General features: G+C 40.8%; 1 protein-coding gene across 1 annotated transcript in view; it reads left to right on the top strand.

Annotated features, from left to right (window-relative positions):
* The first annotated feature begins 9350 nt into the window (after positions 1-9350).
* The window catches only part of LOC138064308 (peroxisomal multifunctional enzyme type 2-like), a 66799-nt gene continuing 54990 nt past the window's right edge, over positions 9351-21159 (top strand). The window contains exons 1-7 of the mRNA XM_068926187.1: positions 9351-9651; positions 12515-12568; positions 18245-18352; positions 18842-18901; positions 19793-19814; positions 19936-19982; positions 20752-20836. Of these exons, the coding sequence (XP_068782288.1) occupies positions 9594-9651; positions 12515-12568; positions 18245-18352; positions 18842-18901; positions 19793-19814; positions 19936-19982; positions 20752-20836 (434 nt within the window). The 5' untranslated portion in view covers positions 9351-9593. The remainder of the gene's footprint in view (positions 9652-12514; positions 12569-18244; positions 18353-18841; positions 18902-19792; positions 19815-19935; positions 19983-20751; positions 20837-21159) is intronic.

Below are 21159 nucleotides of genomic sequence, written 5' to 3'. Positions count from 1 at the left end.
TAATTTGAAATCTGAAGGAATAATCTAAATCTTGATTTAGTTGTTAGTGCTGTTTTGTGTATAATCTATATCCTCAACACTACAGTAAGCATTTAACCTTGATTCCAGTATGTGTACCTCTGAAGCTTTTTAGAAGAAACATAGTGCTTTTGTATACATTCCAGAGGGTCTACTTTAGCATGAACGTGAAATGAAGATTCCAGTTTGCATAACCGTTCGCAAAGAAAACTTCTTGTTATAACTGTTTTTCATTGAGATTTGGGCAGGTCAGCCAACATTCACAGTTAAGAGGCAAACATTGTGCTCTGGATAAAACAAACTTAACTGTCAAAGGCGATTACAGTCATCCAGTAAATTTCCATAATATCTTACTTCTGTGATTTCTCTCATAGATGAAACTGCTCTTGGGAGAAGAAAGTTTGCTATTGTAAAAAAAAAAAAAAAAAAAAAAAAAGCTACCAAAAACCACGCTGTGGCTACTACTTGGGCAATTTATTTAGGCTAAATAATGCAGTTGTTATTTTCAAATTTACTAAAAAACAATTCTTGCGTTCTTAAAAAAGTTCTCAAAAACTAATTCCTACTAGATTATTAATGTATTGGTGCTGAAGTTCACATGCAGCAGCAAAAATTACATCGTAACCTTCACATTCATATCTCACGTATCATACATTTTAGTTTACAGTGTGATTTATTTTCCTTCTGTGAAAATATATGAAAAGTATCCCCTTACAGGCTCTAAGAGCTAGGTCTGTTACAGGATTGCTTGGTCTTGTATCACAAATCAAGATTTCCTAATGTTTAAACCACAAAGTGCTGAAGTGACCTGTCTTTTCTTAGTACTCGATTTTAACAATTAAGAGTTCTGTTTTCCAATTTTAAAGCTGATACTTACGGGTAGGACTTTCCTGAATCAAGATTAGCCTTTTCTTGCAAGTTTGGGAAATAACAGGAGCTGAAGAATAACTTCTGCCCATCTGTAACTTTCTGTTTGCTATCACTGCAGATCAGTTTCTGGAGAAACATCCCTTATGGCATTTCCCCTTTTAGGGAGCAAATGGGAAAGAGGCAGCTTGTAGCTTTGGGATGTTCTGGAATTACCACAGTATCAAGCAAAAAAGCAGGCTGTAATAGAGTAATAGAGTTAGGAGGCAAGTTACTTGCCCAATTTTCCCAAGCAACCGAAACCTGTTTGCTATTTGTTTTCTCCCCTGTGGGAAAGTCTTGCTGTGGTAGGTGGAGGACGAAGGTGGAGCTTCCTACGGTTACTGTGATTTAGATATAAATCACTTTTGCCATGACACAGATCTTCCACTTTCTACTTTTAAATCCTAACACTGGATTTTAAAATCACGCTTCCTGTTGGCTTCATGACAAAATAATTCTTATTTCAGTTTCTAGTAAATATTTGGATTTCAAAGTGTTTTTATTATGTACATAAACATAAGCTGAAATGAAGTAGAAGCCAGTCTGACTTCTGTGGAATCTATTATTTAACACTGTTATCCTGCTCTCCTTAAATGTAGCTAATAGATGGCCTGGTGCACCATCTCTTTCTTGCTAAATATCTTGAGGGGTTTTCTTCAGTAGAGTTTTCTGAGCTTCAAAGAAATTTCTTGACAGGTGTAATTCTGAGGAGAATAATGTCTGAGAGAAAACTGTTGGCTTTTCACCCTCATGTTCTCCAATTTTTGCTGGCAGCTCTTCAGAGTATCTGCTCTGCCAGTCTTTAAACATGGCAATTTAGAGCCCTGCATTTGCCACAGCCTTTGTGGAGTATTTTGCATTAAGTTTCTCAAGAGCTTTTTATCTTTGGTTGTTCTGGCCAAGCAACAGTAAGCAGAGGATGAAAAATATCGTTACATTTAGGTGGTATAAGGTTTTTAATACAGAAAGTATGATGGCATGGATGGGACAAATGAGCCCCGGTAGGGCCCATGTTACAACACCTCCCCTTCTGTTCTTGCGTGGGAATGGCAATGCATCAGTTGTACTCCATTATGAAATAATAGTGTTGAAAAATTATTTGGCTTTCCTGAGCAGAATTTAGTTGTCTTTCATTTGAAGAGTCTATTCCAGCAGTTCCAGTGGCTGGGATTGGCTTGGGTCTTGAAGAGAAAGTTCCCTGGCTGTTAATACTCCAACCCACTACTGTTAATTTAAGAATTCTTGTGACACAACAGTCTTTCCTCAGCCCAGGAATGCTTAGCTGCTGATCCCAATTTACTTTATTGTCTGGACTTGAGGTACTGTGGTTTTTTGCTTTCTTTGTTTGAGGTTTTGTTTTGTTTTGTGGGGAGCCAAGATCTACAGCTGTGTATCATCTGCTAGGTCTGCTAAGAGACTGCAGAAACAGAATAGATTGAGGTAGCACTTTTTGCTGGGGTAGGAGGTGAGGGGAAACAACTGCATTGGTCCAGCAACGTGAAATGAGATCAGCTGTTGCTTTTCAGAAAGCTGGTTTCATCTTACCATGATCTTGATAATTCAGCAGCAGAAAAATGATGTCATTCTTGGAACTAAAGTGATTCTCTTTGCCCAACTCGAAAGCTATCTCAGTTACAGTCTGCTTACCCTACTTTCAATGGTATGGACACTCCCAAAGGTACGTTTGCTGTGCCATCACAAGACAACCTATTAAGCAGGAGCAGGAGTGGAGAGGAAAGCTCAGCACTTCTCTATGAGAAAGGGCTGTGATCAGACACTGATATTTCATACGGTTGCCTTGTCACCTCACCGTGTATTGCCTACAGTCTGCAAAGAACACTTTTTAGTTATCTGGCTAAGTAATGGGATGTGTTCAAGCTTATAGTTCCAGTATCTTATGACACTGCATTCTACACTTTATCCCAAAGCTGGAACTGAGAAGTTCATATGATAACATACGGTAACAGGGAAGGATGCCCTTTACAAAACAATACTGATGAAAAGTAGTCTCTGCTACAGTTAGGACTTCAGAGAACCTTGAATGGGGAATTGAGAGTTCCCACCTCATTCCTACTTGGCAAGGCAAGCGCCAAAGAAGAACCATGGCTACTAGCCCAGAGGAGGAAGAGGTGTTCCTGTCATTACTCCGTTGACTGGCTGTCTATCCATCTTGCTTCTCAATTAGTGAGCTCTTCTGTACTCTTGACTACAATTGCTCTTTACTTCAGGTTGGGAAGGAATTCTTACAACAGAATAGAGTTGATCTGAACCTGTGGTGTTTGGCTTTCCTTTGAATGGTGGAGCTGGCTGGCTGGAAGCTGGTGGAGAGGGTGTTCCTGAGAGACAGAGGTCTGCCATATATATTTGGGGGAAAAGAATTTACATATGATGTTGTGCTCAGAAAAAGCTTCTTAATATTATAACTTTCTGAGCTATTTACTGGAACGGATTGAGAACTCTGGAATGTACTTAGTGGCAGCGTGACAGAGGAGGCCATTTTATGAGGCACAGCTTAAAAGCAGCTTATCTTTTATGCACTTTTTTTTGTTCAGTAAAGGAGCTGTCTGGATTTATCATAACAACACAGCCTCTTGAAACTTCTGCCTATTCTAAAGCTTGGTATAGCCATTAACTGAGGAAGCCACTGTACTGAATCAGTTTTCTCAGGAGGGATTTCAAATCTTCCATCTATTCAGTAAAGATTCAGTTCATTTGCAGAATCTATTTACCCATAACTTGGTAGTAATGCCAAGAAATATATCTGATTTCTAGAGAATGCAACATATGGTTATTTGCTAATCTCTTTACCTCTTATTTTAGTCCATGTGTTTTATTCTCCTTTTTCACCGACAAGGAGACTAAGTTAATGAATTTTTACTAAGGGAACGTTCAGGATGAAACGGAATAGCAGTGTTAGGAGAGCAACACCATAACCTTTTCCTGGCACCTCCCTAACATCTCTCCACAGGATGTATTTTCAAAGCTGTTAATGAGATGTGCACACGCAACTAGTTTCTGCTTAATGGGTTTGTTCTGCTAATGTATTGTAACATACCAGCTCAGCAGTCCACCATGCCCCAGCTGACCCGTGGCTTCAGTCTCCCTTAAAACTTGAGTCTCTCATGTATTTAAATGGAGTGCTTCCACAGTGCTCTGCTTGTGCCCTCAGCATGGCTTTTCCACTTAATTGAGTGGTATGTGTGACAAATGCCAAAACTCATGTTTCTTGCCAAAACAGGGACATCAGAGACCTCCTATGACGTGGGTTGCTGACAAAAGCTATAAAAATGTTTGCAGTTGCACTTGCTTCACAGAAATACGTTCACTGCTAACTGCACAAATGCTGCTCCTCAACATCAGATCAGGAAAGTTGCCTTTCAAGTTCCGAGGGTGAAAAACAACAGATTCAATGGCAAGAAAAAAAAGCTGCTTACTGATTAGTGGATTAATGTAGGCTCACATAAAAAGAAGAATGCAAGAGAAGGCAAGTTAGAACAGAAATAATACTATTTGCCATTTCTGCTGATGAAGGAGTCCATACAACAATCCCTATATGTTAGCTGAATAGGGGTTTTTGTCCCATAAAATTATGTACCTATTCTAAATAAATAGCTTGCTTTGACCGCTTCTACTGAGAGATCACAGGTAGGGTGAAGTGGGCCATAGATGTGGTTTGTATGAGATAAAACTTTTGTGACCAGCTACGAGCTGAGTCATTTCATCAGCCTCTCTGCACTGCCAGCCAGTGGACGGCTGCAGAGAAAGAGGAAATGGAGGCAATGACAGGGCTGAGAGTGAGGCCCATTTGGTCACAGCACAAGATGCTAAATTCAGAACCCCAGGGACTTCTGAAGTGCTATGGCTGACGTCATCTGTGGGCAGGTACCAGCTGGTGTAGGCTGTGCTTTTGTACAGTTGAGTAGAATGGTGCCACAGTTTTTAACATGCAGACTGGATGCAATTTCTAGATGCAGGACATGGTAAGAAGCATCCGGTTTCCTCGTCCCCTCACATTTGTGGAGAAACTGTTCCCAGTAAATAGGCCTCTCCAAACCTCTGTGAGCAGAACCATTTAGAATGCAAATTAAGCTCTTGAAAAGGAGCCTTCGTGAACCCAAGCATATCTTTTAGCACTATTAAAAAATGCACACTGAGTAAAAGCAAGTCATTCAGTTCTTTTATTTCCCCCCACATACACATTATTTCAAAGGTGGCCACAGTCTATAGCTGCAGACAGTGACATTGTGAAAGGGATTAAAAGCACAATAGCACAGTATCCACAATATATGCAACTTCCAGCTTAAAAAAAAAGACAAAATCAGAAAACTTATCTAACGTGTTGGTTGAATGAGTGATTCTAGAATATACTGCAGGTTTATTTTGGTGCACAACATCAAAACTGACTTTTTTAAAAAGAAGTCTCTGCCGTAGGCATCGAAGCATAACTAAAGAAAACAAATTCTTCTACTCAGTGTTACAGGGTAATGTCTGGGGATTTTTCTGCAAAATTTTCCTAGTCTAAAAAGCCTGCTATGTCAGTAAAAGAGGTAATGATAGATACATGCTGGTTAACGCTGTTCGCTAAGAGACAAAACAAAGTAGATTTGTTCTTCCTTTTTGACTCACTTATTTCATTACCAGTTTCAACCGCTTTAAAGCCTGGCTAGCTGAGTACGGAACCTGGATATCCTGCTATTAATCTCCTATTATGATTCATTCATTTAAAAGTCAGTTTGACACCTGCTATTGATTTGTAGCTCAAAATCTACTACATCTAAGTTTCCAGCTAATGCCACCTCATTGGGGTTAATGGTGGTGGTGTTTTCTGCTCGTACCTTGTTTCAGATTGACGCAATTATTTTCTGATACCTCCGTGACCTTTGGAACAAATCACTTCCAACTGTTACAAGAACCCTTCAAATTCCCTTGTATTTTGAGTGGCTGTTTGTATCTTTTCACAAGGACAAGTTTCACTTGAACATAAAATATTGAAGCAACGTACTTTCACTTCAGTGCACTTTCTATTTTGTTTTCCAGAAAAAAATTCTGTTGAGGAAACTATGCAATTTGATTTATTGGTTTCAAATGTGAGCTCTTTGCTGATTCTGATCACAGTGGCTGTACCAAAATGAGGAAGCTATAAAAGATCCTGAGTTGTTAACAAGGTATGCTAGCCACCTAAAGGATGAATTATGCTATGGAGGTACCTCTGGGCCTGATTTCACTTGGGGCATGTAACCCCTGGCTTCGAGGCAAATTAAAAATTAGAGTCCTTTCCTTGAAGAGCCCATGATCTAAACTGACAGGGCACAGAAAAATTTGGGACCCTAAAGGACAGAGCTGAAATGGCACGTTCAAGATCATAGAAGAGCCCAGAACCAGCACTGAAAACCTAAATCAGGTTCTCCTAGGACGCAGTCTATAGCTATGGACACAGAGCTGTGCTGCCTCAGATATATGAGGGATTATGCAAATCAAGCTGATGGCATAAGGATGACTAGGTTAGTTCCCGTCTAAGTGTCTTGACTATTTCCAGTCTGAACTAGATGTTTCCCAAAATGTGTGCAGAGTTGACTAAGCTGGGTGTTTATGTTGTTAGTTTGCATGTATTCTTCTAACAAATTACATCCTAAAATTACTGGAAATTACAGAAACAAAGCCCCAGAGCCCCTAATAAAAACGGGTGTGAATGAGGGTGAACACTCAGCAAATAGCACGTTAGCTAGTTACCGCAGTGTAAGTCTCTCATCTTGTGTACTGTATCTTTAAAGGTAAGATGTTTGTCATGCTTTTGCTGCAGGGTAGGGCTGCAGGGCCAGCCAGACTGCTCCTGCAGGAGGGTGCACCACTCTTCTCCTGGGAGACTCCCCTCACTTCTACCAAGTGGGAGTGTAGTCTGTCAGTGTAGAAGTAATAACGAAAATATTAAGCATTGGTGGAACCAAAGCACACAGAAGATTAAGAACCCAATCTGTTACTTCCTCAGAAAGAGCAGTCACAAACTGACTTGAGCTCTGTCCTACCCAGACAGGAAACAGCCTCCCTGTACTGTGAAGTGTGGTACAGACAAATCAGAGCCAAGAAGGTTCTCTATGTAATACAAAGCTAACTGCACTGTTTTTTCGTTGTAGGAAAATGTGCGCTGAGCTGTATTCAAATGAAAAAGGCTATCTTAGAAAGTGTCATTTGTCATGAGGGTATTTCAAGTCTGATTATCTAGCTCTGTAATAATGCACATCCAGTGCAGTGGGGTCTTTCTGCACACATTCAACAATATTTCCAATACTTAAACTCATGACTTTTAGTAGACTATTCAACTGGCCTCTGTTCCCTTACCTGCCTCGGGAAGCTTTACTCTCTCTCATTCCCAATGAGTACATGGAACACACCTACATAGCCAGAAGAATGCCACCATACAAGTAAATATATTGGCTTAGTAAAACCAGTTGGTGTTTTAAAAAGTGTCCCTTTCATTTGATCTTTGCATAAGCCTTTCTTAGGTTCTTTGTAGAAGAATTTCATTACCACTGGTGTGGTATCTGAAAAGGTAGATGTAACACGTTTTACTGTAGTGCAATACTCCCCCTAGTGTTCAGACGAAAAATTGCAATTATAGCATTTAATTTACTCCATTCAAACGCCTCCACTCAAACTGAACTCCAGGCAATAAAATCACAGGCAATACATCTCTGTTCCTCATACTTCTAAAGGAATAATTATTACAGACTACTTCAGGTCACATATCCTAATGTTCCCTATTTTGCTCTCCAAATAGCTATCACCTCTCTTCAGTGCAGACAGTAAAGCACTAATAGGCAAGGACATAATCTGCACCAAATAAAATTTTTCTTTCTACTAGCTATGTAAATAATTCAGACTAGATCAACTGTACAGGAAATATACATGAAGTAAAGTTTGGCTGTGCAGAGGAAGTATGTAGATGATTTCCCAGACAAAATAGATAGCCAGCTACTCTGAATTCTGGGGACTCCTTACACTGTCCTTGATTCCCTTAGCACCTCCCAGATTTAAGACAGACAACACAATGAAGCAGAGAGTTTACAGCTCCTGGATACTCAGGCTTATGGCACTCTTGGTCGACTTGGAGAGCTAGCTGGAAAAAGGAAGAACTCCAAGAGATCCCTGTCTGTACTTGGAAAGTCCTGATTAAATAGGTTAGTCCTGAGCTCCGTAGCAGTAGCCTTGTAATACTCGAATACAATTACATTTTGAGGGACTGAGACCCAAACTATAGCAATTCTGCAATGATCTCATGAATAGATATGCTCGCTACTTAATGCATAGGTCAGTTCCACAAACTATAAGAATAGTTACTGCCAACTGCCAGAAGTGAATCATAAGAAACAATACAATCAGATTAGTCTCTTGAAGTTAGAGGCTAAGATTACAGGGTAGCGAATTTGCGTCCAGCTCCCTCAGCTACACAGTTGTGTATGTTACACAGCCGTTCCTTGGTTTCCAGTCTGTAAAAAGGAAACTGTTTATCCATTTTGCAGGCTTATTTGGAAGCAAATATAGTTGATGTTTCTGAAAAACTCATCTACAGCCTGAGCCAATGCTTAGGGAAGTCGATGGATTTCTTTGCATTGACTTTACAGAGCAATGAAGCGGACCCTGAGAGGATGAGTGTTAGAGAAATGCTTTAAAATAAATGAATTCACCGTCTGGAAATGAGAAATTGCATGCAAGGGCGTTTACTCTCCGAATGCCAAAGAGTATGGCAGACAGTCAAGTTCAGAAAGGAACGAGGGAAACAAAATCAAAACTTCCATCTTTGTGTATTTTTAACTCACTAGTTTTGGACCTGTGAATCAGTAATGTTTAATTAGGCTGAATGACAATATGACGTACTCTTCAAAAGGCTGGAAACCGGGAGCATATACATGCTTTCTGCATATAGATTCACGCATGTATGTGTTGACAGTATGATCATTGAGTTCCCTGAGGAAAACAACCCATTTTTAAGATGCAGGAATATAGAAAGCTAAAAGTAGTTCCCCAGAGTTAGCATATTTCCATAACATTATTTTTTTTAAGTGAATCTAGATTCTCAGATACTTAACACATCTCCTTAATGTCAGTTCTTCAGTGAAGCCTCTCCCTCAAGGAGGTTAAAAAATGGTATGCTTCACAATAACCGTTTGATCGGAAGAACTCCTGCAACCAAGTAAACGAGGACAGAAAGCAGTGATTTGCACTGGGAAACAGCGAAGATTAACTTTCAGATCAACTTTAACCGGAGGCACAATGCCTACACTCAGGCGGCCTGACCCTGAAATCCACCCTACCCGCCTGTGGCCTGTTTCAGGCATATGTGCGAAAACGCGCGTGCCGTGGAGCAGGACGGACGGGCTCGCGTGTTAAAGAGCGAGTATTTCACAAGCGGCTTGCCTTGCGTTTGAAGGTATGGAAACGCAATCAGGAGGCGGCGCCGCGGCCCGAGAACAACAGCCGCCCACCGCCCTCTTCCCCCCGACCCGCCTCAGCCGGCAGCCGTTGGGGGCGGGCGGGTGGCGCAGCCGTTGAGGCGCGCGGCGCGGCCGTTGACTTCGTTTCCCAGAGGGCGGCGGGGCGCTCCGCCCCTCCCCCCTCCCTCCTTCCCTCCCTCCCTCCCGGCGCGCGGGGCGTCGGGGCCGGGCAGCACCATGGCGGCGGCGCTGCGCTTCGACGGGCGAGTGGTGCTGGTGACCGGCGCTGGCGGAGGTGAGCGGCTCTCTGCCCCTGCAGACGGCGGCTGGGCCGGGGCCGGCGCTCCGGGGGGGAGGCTGTCAGCGGGCCGCGGCGCTGCCGGGTGCCCCCGTGCCCTTCCGCGGCGGCTGCTGACATTGAGGAGCGGCTTCGCTTGCCAGAAACGCATCTGCCCGCCGAAGGGGGCCGCGGTGTGGCGGGCAGGCGCCGCGGCCGGGCGGTGAGCGGGGCTCCCGGCGGCGCCTCTCGCCCTGCCTGGGAGGTGTCGCGGAGTGACCTGAGCCACTGTGCGCGCCCTGCTCAAACCCGGTGTCCCTGGCACGGCTGTGCTTTTTATTCTTCAGTTACCTGCGGCGGGGGGGCGGGTGACGCAGCACTTGACACCAGTCAGCAGCGAGCGGACAGCCAGCTGCGCTTAGCATCCTCATTCCTTCTGGTTGTGCCTCGGACGTTGCGGTTAACGTCTGTAACGTGCTTGACCTCGCGCGCTGTTGTTCGCCCCCGGTTTCAGTGGATGCCCCCGAGCTGCTGAGCGCCCCGGCCGGGCTCCCGGTGGCGAGAGGGAGGCGTGAGCCGGGACGAGGGGGAGGGCAGCGCCGGAGGGAAAGGGCCGGGAGAGGTGTCTTGCCGCAGCAGGGCTGGTCTGCGCTGTCGGTGGGACGCTGGGCCGGGCCTCTCCGGGGAAGGTGGTTCTGCACTGGCATGTTTGGTTTTGGCAGGAAAAGTTTTTGCTGTTGTTGTTGGGTTTTTTTTCTTCCTTTTCTCCCCTTGAATGCATGCTTTGACTTTCACCTTCTCGAGCACTTCCAGCGCGAAGACATGGACTGAGGGTTCACAACAAAAAGCAGTCAAGTTTGCAGTTGTTCTTAGCTACCAGAGGAGTTTCTTCCATAATCCCTCAAGAAGGTTCTGCCTTCCTAGCTCCTTCTTATGGAGCTGCGTGTAACAAGAGGAGGTATTTTGGGGCCTAGATTATGTGACTTCTTGCAGGGGGGAAAAAAAAACAAGACTGAAATTTTCTGGAAAGCCTCTGAACGTTTGATTTATGCCACCTGAAAATGACGAACCTGAGAATAATTGAGGCCGGATCTTTGTAGGATGCTCTTCAGCTCTTTCCAGACTTACTGATGTGCTTCTGTCTGTATAACAGATCTCAGTGAAATGCAAGTTAAGACCCTAGATAACAGCAAAACCAAGAAACTTCATCAATAACAAAGCTCCAAGAAAGCACTGCACAAAGCAAAAATTGCTTGACATAAGTATAACTATGCAGTCACCTGTACTTTTAGGCTGCTTGGAAGTGGTTTGTTAACAGAGAAAACTGTCTTAGGATGTCTTATTTCACAATGGTTTTCTGAAAAGGGATTAATTAAGTTTAAGCCAAGACAAATGGAGGTTCTCTTAGCTTCATATTAGTTCTTATTTGGCTTTTTCTAGTTAATAGTATTTTTTTTTTTTAGCACAGTTTATAGCATTGATAATAGCGTTGTTTGCTGAGATTGATTTTTGGATTGGATCCCAGTGAACAGGTCAGCTCTGAGGGGTTATCCAAAACATCTGGATCATTAACTTGTTCATTTTTAAAATGAGACCTGTTTTCACAACACACAGAGGCATCTAAAAAATATTTTCTTTTCAGCCTGGGCAAATCTACTGTAGAATATTTTTCTTGTCTGTCATGCAGCTCTGTCAATATTTAACTGCCTTATGAAACTGAAGTTATATTTCTTTAGGATTAGTTTTGATTCTTAAGTTCTCTGCCCTTGCTTGTCACTTGAGAATACTGGCACACAGGGCATGGTCTGGGTTTTCTAGACTTCCCAGTTGCATGATTTCTCCAAAACATAATTTTCTTCTGGGACTTTGATTACATCAAGCGGTGGATGTATGTATGCCTCACCTGTGATACCATCCCTTGTGGAGAGCCATAGGAGTTGTAAGGAAAATTCCAAACTGTTTGTGTGTTCACACAGAGAGGTCAGTGTATTTCAAAACAGTCTAAACAGTTTTGGTTTTCTGCTTTTGACAGCTGGTTTGAATTTTTTTTTTTTGAGGGACAAATAGGTATTTGATCATTCAAGTATCAATTTCTTTTGGCATGGAAAAAGAACCTTTATAGTTGATTTCAATAACTTTTGATGTGATTAGATAATATCCCTCTAAGTAAATTATTAATCATAACAAATAACTAATGTTTAACACACCTAGAGTCCAAGTCAGAGTAAAGGTGTAAGAGTTTCTGTAGGTGACATAAAAATGATTTTCTGCTATTACGCTAGGTAAACCTATGGGTGCATCTGGGTAGTCTGTCACTATTAAGTGTTTCCTTTTTATCTAAATAATTGGAGGGATTTCTATCAATACATTTTCAGATACGGTTAAATTTTCTTCAGTGTGCATGTTTCTTTTTCAAATCTGCAAGACTCGCTGGAACTAAGCAAGTATCTTACTAGCTTAAAATATAATTAATTAACTTGAAGCAGCCCCTCCTTCTGCACGGTTACAAAACATCAAGGCATTCAACTTTCTGTCTTACAAATGTCTTTTCTAGCACAAGTACAAACTTAGCAGCAGGCAGCTTTCCCTAATGGTTCCTCTGAGTGCAATAACAAAGAGTGAGCATGGGCTTTCTCTCTCTCTCTCTCTCTCTCTCTCTCTCTCTAACTGGGTGTTCAATCTTAAATTTATCGGTTAGTTTACTTTTATATTTTGAATTTATGTGAAGCTTTAACTTCTCGATGCAATACAGTTTTACTTTAAACCCACAAGGTGTTTATGTTAATGTGGTACATCTTTCTTAATGCAATTCATTTTTGTGTAGCTTTCTCTCTGATTTGTAATGCAGAAGACAATTTTACTTTTTTTTTTTTTAAACTAGGATTGGGCAAAGCATATGCTCTGGCTTTTGCTGAAAGAGGAGCTTCCGTAGTTGGTAAGTTTTATGTTAACTAACTTGATCTAGACAGTAACCTTTGCCTTTTTACATAGCTGGCATTCAACAGTCCGTGCCCTTTTTGACAGTAACCTTTGTTATTTAATAGTTTTCTATCTTATCTCTTGAGATTTAAATTTCATTTTCATGCTTTATTTATTTTATGAAAAAAGTAACCCCAATTTGTCCACGGGCTTGTCTTTGCTGGAAAGCTGGTATGAATCATCATCATCATCATCCTGACCTGACTTTCATCCATACATACCAATCTTTGCTGTAAGTTGTGGCCAGCAAAGATGTTATCTAGGCACTCTTCAGAAACTTCAAATGTGGCCTTTTGAAAATGTGAAACACTTATCTTCTATTACTTTCTCCAAGCAAAGGAATTATTAGAATGTAGTGCAGTATCAGTAGTCCTCAGAAAACACAGAGCGTGCTCAAAGTGCACTGCATTGTTTCTCTATGCAAAGCCATCGTGCGTAAAAGCCATCATCTAGTCCTCATGACCGTACCAAATAGCTCTTGGTAAAGGATTTTTGTCAGAGTTTTCATAATCATTTGGTTGAAACCTCTCCAAAGAGTATTTACCCATACAAACTGCCATATCACAAGCTAATTCTTATGGTTAAATTATTCTCCTGTGTACTGTTCAGCTGTTGGTATCTGCAGTTTCAGTGCCTGTGGGTGAATTTGTACAGGTATTGCTGATGCGTTCAAGATTAAAGGGTTAAACAGACTTTGTTGAGTATGTAATTAAACTTGCAAGAAGTTGTTGACTGATTTTTAGTAACTTTTCAAATAAAAATCCTAATCTCGTTTTATAAACTTTTATAAATGGATTATTTTTACTTTGTTGATGAACTACAAAAAGTCTTTGTGTAGACAATTAAAAAAAATACTTTAAAAGAATCTAGAAGGGTTTTTTTTGGTCGTTGCTGTCTTTCGTGCCTACCTTATTTACTGGGAACATGAATGTTTCATCTCAAATTCTTATTTAACAAGAATTAGGTTACTAAAGCAGCCCAAATATTTAACTGTATAAATACTATCTATTTAGTAGTGTTCTGACTTTCCAGAGTGATCTGGAAGAGAATGTGTTATATTGCCTGACTATTGCTCATGCTCCTTTATCTCTTGGCCTATTGCACAATAGCTAAATCAGTAAGGTCAGAACTGACTGTAAGGGCAACTTCTTGTTTCTCTGTGGAAATGGCACCTCATTTCATCTCTTCTTTATCTGCAGCTGTTTCCATGCCTTTGCCAAAATCCGTCTAGTCACTGATTATGGTAGTGCTTTCAAGCTCGTAAATGCTTTGCATTTCTTTACTCTAGGTGTCTTACGATTCTGACCTAAATGAGTTGAGAAGTTACTTTTGCAAATGTCTCTGAGTTTCTCTAACAAAAGCAGATATAAGACATAGGCCTTGTCTCTTTAAAACAACTTTTTTTGTTACGTAAGTGAAGGTCTGCAGTAAGAACGGTGATCAAATACTGTAGTTAAAGGAGTGCCATTAGGTCCTAGGAATTTTTTTCTCTTAACCTCCTGTGCAGTCCCACATCTCATTCCCACTCACTTCCTGTTGAGTGAGTTGGTGTTGGCTTGGTTACACTGACCAGTGCAACCAAAATTGAGTTCTTCTCTCTCAAAGGCTGCTTGCTGCTGCCTTTTTTTGTCACTCTTGGTGTCTCTGTCACACATCTCACCCGAAAAACTTGCAAGTGGGGAGAAATGGGGTGTTTTGTTTTTTTCTCACATACTGAATGATCTCCATACCCTGCTGTTTCTTTTTTTCCAACTTACCTGAAGGTGTGTCTGCATTAATGTTTTAGTTTGGATTACGGTCATGCTTTTGCAGCATCTCTCCTGATTGCATCTATCTGTATGTTGGTTTGCTTTGTGGGATGCTTGTGGAGCTCATTAATAGAGTTTCTCTGGGGTGAAACCAGACTGGAAGATGCAGTCTAGAAGTGTACCCGAAGAACTCCAGCCATAAATGGACATTCAGTGTGTGGCACCAGACTAGTTCTAGTACAAAGTTAATTTTTGAAGAAGCATGTACACTGTGGATGTCAGATCCTCAGCATCAACTGTTTCACCCAAAAGATTTGCTCCTACTGGTCTGCTCCTACTTGTTAATAACGCTGTCATAGCCTTAGTCTAAATGTAGAGAAGAGTTCTTCTATCATGCTGTCATAACTGCTACTGCTGTTTTTTTCTCCTGGATGTTCTCAACTCACAGTTATATGATGTAAAACTTGAGCTTAAAATAATGTTATTTATCTGTTGTTTTAATTTCCCTATGACACTTGCAGAGTTATTTTACCATCTTCAAAACCTAGAATAGCTCTGTTCTTCTTGTGCTTATTTTTTGTTTCATTTGCATTTATGCTTTCACGAAGGTGCTTTACCTCTCTGTGAACTTTCCCAAATATTTCCAGGCTTTCTTCCGCTTTTAAGTGCTCTCTGGAGTAAACCTGCACAGCCTCAATAAGTTCTCAGTACTTCTTGAAGCATTTTACTTTGTAATTAACGTATTACTTCTAAGATCACAGCTGGATTGCATAAAAAAGAACTCGGCAGCAGCAAATAATTTGTTATTCTGCTTTGCAAGCATATGTTTAAACTAATTCTGTTTGACAAGTTGATTCAGAGCAAAACTGGTTATCCTGCCTTCATTGTGCTATCATATTATTATGTATGAATATTAATTTAATACCACTTGAAAAGTTCTTCAAGGTACTCAATATATTTTCATTAATCCAGAAAATACTTAAAAGGGAAGCAGAGCTGAATGTTCAGTTGTCCAATTAGTTTGAGGTAGTGCTATAACACAAAAGAGCAAGCCACCCTTTCACCGTATCCTTTGTGGAACTTCTTGATGTGGTGGTCACTTAGTCTAAATCATTTGACCTTCACACAGGCGGGGCTATGTTAAATGTGTAGTTTTGAACTCTAGTATTCACTTTCATTTTTTCCACTATGTCAATTAGCTACTTAAGTGTAATTTAGCAATTAACTACTGCAGTGAGAAACAGTGATGAATATGAAAATATTTATTGGTACCGCTATCTCCTACTTTAGTTTTACAGTAATTCTCAAAGTGTGGTGCGAGCTTGAAAACTGATGCTTGAAAGCTGACACTTGAAAACTAAAAGGATTTAACAGTAAACTGGTATCGCCACAGAAATTCACTTACGAATAAAGGCCTTCTGAATGCAGCCTATGATGGCACAAGTTACTTCCGTCTTTCATATCAAAATTCTGTGAGCTGAAGTCTTTCTTTCTGTAGAAAGGTGTAGTTTTTATGTAGTAGTGAGGTTAGCATGGTGTCCTTACTTTTATTAATGTATTGGTATAACCATAAGCCTCGTGTGTAATAGCAAACTCGACATGTTTAAAGATGTTTAAATCATTTGAATAATTAATCTAGCTAAACTATTGAAATTCTAGTATGGACACAACTAACATTAGTTAAAGTCTTGCTCACATAAAGCGTTCCTAATTAAGTGTTTGTCAGCAAATTGCTGTTTTAGGTGAAGGATAAACATATATAAACATGCCTGAAGTAGAGTTATAATGTCTGAATAAGACTCATTATGGGCTACAAAGTCGATGAGGGGACGGGAGCATCTCTCCTATGAAGAAAGGCTGAGAGAGCTGGGCCTGTTTAGCCTGGAGAAGGAGAGACTGAGAGGCGATCTCATCAGTGTGTACAAGTATCTGAAGGGGGGGTGTCGAGAGGATGGGGCCAGGCTCTTCTCTGTGGTGCCCAGTGACAGGACAAGAGACAACGGACATAAACTGAAACACAGGCAGTTCCATCTGAACGTGAGGAGAAACTTCTTGACTGTGAGGGTGACTGAGCGCTGGAACAGGTTGCTCAGAGAGGTGGTGGAGTCTCCTTCCCTGGAGATATTCAAAACCCGCCTGGATGCGATCCTGGGAAATATGCTCTAGAGGACCCTGCTTGAGCAGGAGGGTTGGACTAGATGATCTCCAGAGGTCCCTTCCAACCTCAACCATTCTGAGATTCTGTAATTGAATGGCACTGTGTAAACGTTTAGCACAAAATTGTGTGTTTCTTTCCCAAAAGGAGGTTAGAATTCCTGGTGCTGATCCTGACTCGTTTTTGTGTAATGTCACATTAAAGACCTTTAGTGCTGTGAACTGAGCAGTCCTCCCACCTTGCCTATTTTAACGCTTCACTATTCTTGTGATTTTTCTCTAATGCCTCATCTGAGTTGCACTAGCTGCATGTTCAGACTATTAGTTGTTGATCTGTTCAGCTTGGATGTGGAAAGCAGCTCACTTCTGTTCTCTTTTGCATCAGTTTTTTTTTAATGTACTTGAGTACGTTGCCATGTTCTGTCTTAATTCTTTTTGCTTCTGGCTCTACACATCTGGTGGGTTAGCTTTGTGTGTATGTGTGTTTGTTGTTGTGGTGGTGGTGTTGACTCCATGGCTTGTTCGCTCTGGGCTTTAGCATTCTCATTTACTTGTTTTCTACTTGTTTTTTACTTAGATTTTCTCCAGCTGTTCCACGTTTTTCTTGAAATACTGCACACAAAACTGAATGCAGGATTCCAGATGAGGCCTTTTAACTTCTCAGTAGAAGAGATGGGTTTTTCACATGCCCTGCAAGCTATATTCCTCTTTAGATGTAGAGTTTAAAATAAAATAAAAGGCATGACATAGCTTTGTTTCACTTTATGATGATGTAACAGAGGTAGGGTTGCTATTTAGCGTAAAGACCAAGAAGAGTATTGTATCTTTTGTGGACTTCACTGCAGCTGGCTGCTTTAAGTCTTTGCAAAAGTTGGAAGGCACAAAGCTGGTGTTCACTGTTGCAAAAGACTCTTCAGTCTTGTATATAAACCCACAGCCACTTCTGGTTTTCTTATAATGCGTGTTGTACCTGTTGAAACAGTCATGTGTTTTGTTTTGTTTTGTTTTTTTTCCTGATATACTGTGACTGAATCTGGGTTTTCTCTGATGAATTCTGTGGAACTGTGGGATGTGCAAATGCAGTAAACCATGGCAATGATACAGTGCGGGTCCCGTTAATGGCACGTGCCCCAGGACACAAACCAGCCTGAAAACAGTGCAGCTGCCTGTGTCAGCTGGCGCTCCTGCCCCTTTCAGGAGCATGATCCAGAGTTCCAGGGCGGGATCTTATTCCTTTGTTCAAAGTTCTTGATTTGTTCTGTAGCAAAGTTTACCAGTAACATTTTAGCCATTCAATTAAAGAGAAAGCAGGGACAAAGTCTTCTCGGTCTTGTTTACAGTTCATGCAGTAGCTGCAGCAGTTTGACAGAAGAACAGAATTAACAGAATTAATCACCTGTGAGCGGCATGGTAGCTCTTAAACTCTGAACTGTAATAATACTATTGGAGGGATAACATCAGCAGGGCTTGTAAGTTGAATGCGTGGTGGAGGAAAAAAAATCTTGTGTTCTGTTTCACAAATTATTTAAAAAAATGATATGGCATATTATGTTTTTTTTAATCTAGTAACAGGGCATACTGTTTTTCTCTAATTGTCAAAGATTCTCAGAGGGATCTAGGGGCAGCAGGTTTTGTTAGTACTCTTTAAGACATCCAATGTGGTAATAAGAAGAGACCATGAAACCTACTGAGCGTTAATCATGAAAAATTCATTTCTTTGTGATGCACAGTGAATGATCTTGGAGGTGACTTCAAGGGATATGGCAAAAGCTCCTCAGCTGCTGACAAAGTTGTTAATGAAATCAGAGCAAAAGGAGGGAAAGCGGTACCCAATTATGGTATGTTATTTTTCCAGACTATATTTCATCTACAGGAATAATGGACTGTGTTAAATGACAAGTTGACATGCTTAATAAAGGACTACTGCTAGCTTGCCAATACTATATAAATCAGATGGAATGTAATTTGGAGTAGGGAGAGAGACATTAAAACCAAATGACATAAAACATTTTTTTAATTAATACTCCAGTCTCTTTTCTTTCATATGTTCTCTCAGCATTTGGATCCTGATAAAATGCCAGCAGCAGTTGTCAGAGGCAAAATGGGAATGGACTGTTCTGACTTGTTTTGGTTCTTTTTTTTGCTGTAATGGCAAACATTGTGTGGTGGGGAGTGCCTTAGGCCATATGCAAATAGTGGCAAAATTTTAGTTTATATTGTGATTCGACACAATTCTTTTTAACTCCATGGAATTAGCTATTGATATCCTGGAAGTGCAATGTATACAGTTTATTCTACTTGAGAAGTTGTACTTTTTTTTTAAATAGATTCAGTGGAAGATGGTGAAAAGCTTGTGAAGACCGCACTTGAGGCTTTTGGGAGGATAGGTACAGTTACCTATTTCTTATTGTAACTTATTGTCCACTGCACTGCTTATGATGGATTTGAACTTGCAAACAAGTGTGTGAAGTACAACGTGACTGCAATTGAAATCACAAGTCTTGGATGTATGTAGGTCTAAATTGATGAAACCTAAAACTCAAATACAGAGGCTTCTCACTTTAAGTTTGAATGGCAGCTGCTTTGTCTTGATTTTTTTGAAATAGAACTATAAATCTCAAAATAAGACTCTTGTTTCTATTATGTAAAGGTACAAATTAAGAAAACACTTCAGGTGTTATATCTAACAAGTAAATTTCTATTTTGGATGTGCTGTTCCTGTTTAAACTCACTTAACTTAAACATTTAAGTGCCTAAGAGTATACATGATCCAAGCTAACAGGAACCAAAGGAGATATGCTTTGTAAGAGTTGTTATGATCCAAGTTGCTCTAGTGGCTTTGCAACTGCTCCTCGGTGGTGATACCTGTTATTATTTGGGTTTACCCCAACAAAGAGGGTGGCACTAATTGTATAGCGTGGAGAACTCTGGAATTCAGAACAAGTTGCAAACCTGAGCAGGATGGCTGTATCCTGCAGGTGTTATGTTCCCAGGTAGCCAGCACTTCTCAGTGTTTCCTCTGTGTCGATCTTTGTTCTTTTGGTAGGTTGAGGCTTGTCTGTTCCCAAATGTTTTGTATTTTTGTAATCCTTGTTCAATGTTAGAATGTCCCTGATCAGGGACAGCAGCTCTAGAACAGTAACAGAATATGTGTGTATGGTGTTATACCTGTCATGTATGTTAATTTTAGAAGTGAGAGAAAAATTGAAATAAGTTTGTACTTTATCAGCGCATGTGTTCATGTAGTTTCATTTTCTTTTCTTTTCTCTTTTTTGCAGATATTGTTATAAACAATGCTGGGTAAGTAAATCTGAAATTTTTTTGTTTTATGGGGTTTTTTTTCTGTTTAACTATGGAATGTCACTTCTGTGCAGACACATGTTCATCCTTCTTTTTCATTTTTCCTGATAACATTTTCTAGGATTCTAAGAGACCGTTCATTTGTTCGGATAAGTGATGAAGATTGGGGTGAGTTGATGAACTTTGAAATTCACTTGCTATGTGAAAGATAGGTGCATCCCTTCCAGCCGTACAGGGAAGGAGAGAAGCAGGGAAGGCTGTGTATGCCTGACCAGAGAAGGTTGCATTTGACCTCAAAGCTCAGTTGTAATCTACTTCTGTTTAGCTGCCTGTCTGATTGCAAATCAGATCTGTGCTACAGTTCATGCAAGGCTTATGCATTTCTGGAGGGGAAGAAAGGCTCTAGCTGCCACTCCTGAGTGCTGAGTGGAATACAGAAAACAGTCATGTGAAATACAGTAGTTTCTGTGAGCAGATTGCATTCATAGCCCAGCACTGGCTGACTGAATACTAAACAGCCTTGAAAGATGCAAAATTATCAACAGAGGAAAGAAAGCTATGTGCCAAGGGGTGGAAGAACAGGGGGAACCTTCATTGCGATGGTAGGTGATGATGAGGCAATTAACTTTTGCAAAGAGAGCCTAGCTTCTGCAGTCCTTGCTTGGCTGTGCTCAAGCACAGGAATTCTGGATATTTGTGAATCCTGTATGAGAGCCCCATCAAAGAGGAGGAAGAGACTCTCAGCATGGCTGACACTTAGTTCAGGCAAACGCATCAGAGTGATCTATAAAAAAAAGGATGAAAGCATCCCTTTCTAGTCACCATTTGAGAGCGTGAAAGAGAATGCAGTTCTTGTTATGAAGAAGAAACAAGCTGTGTATTTCAAGTTGGCAAATTAATTCCGAGGTTTATTAAACTGCCATTAATTTGATCCTAGATATAATTCACAGAATTCATTTGAGGGGATCATTCCTGGTCACCCGAGCTGCATGGAATCATATGAAAAATCAGAAGTTTGGCAGGTAAAATGTGTACATCTTATTCCCCCGCTCCTCCCCAACAGTGAAGAGCAGACTGTATGCCCTGGCAGTAAAGGTGTTTCTTGTCGTTTTTTCGCTGTCCCTGAGATGAACAAAATTGGCTTCCAGATGTATGAGATCTTATCCTTTCAGTTCTGCTGCCACCACCACCTCCACACGTAGAAACCTTTAAAGTTGCTCCTCATGTAAATGGAGTTATCCCAGACTGGAGCTACAGGGTTATAGCAATACCATTTCTCTTCATTAGAAGTCATTAGAAATATTTGGTAATATATGCATGTGACTGCATATCTGAGAGTATTTCC

The sequence above is a fragment of the Struthio camelus genome, chromosome W (genome assembly GCF_040807025.1).
Source record: "Struthio camelus isolate bStrCam1 chromosome W, bStrCam1.hap1, whole genome shotgun sequence".
Lineage (NCBI taxonomy): Eukaryota > Metazoa > Chordata > Aves > Struthioniformes > Struthionidae > Struthio > Struthio camelus.
Note: the sequence above shows the minus strand (reverse complement) of the source record. Positions and strands in the feature narration are given on the sequence as shown.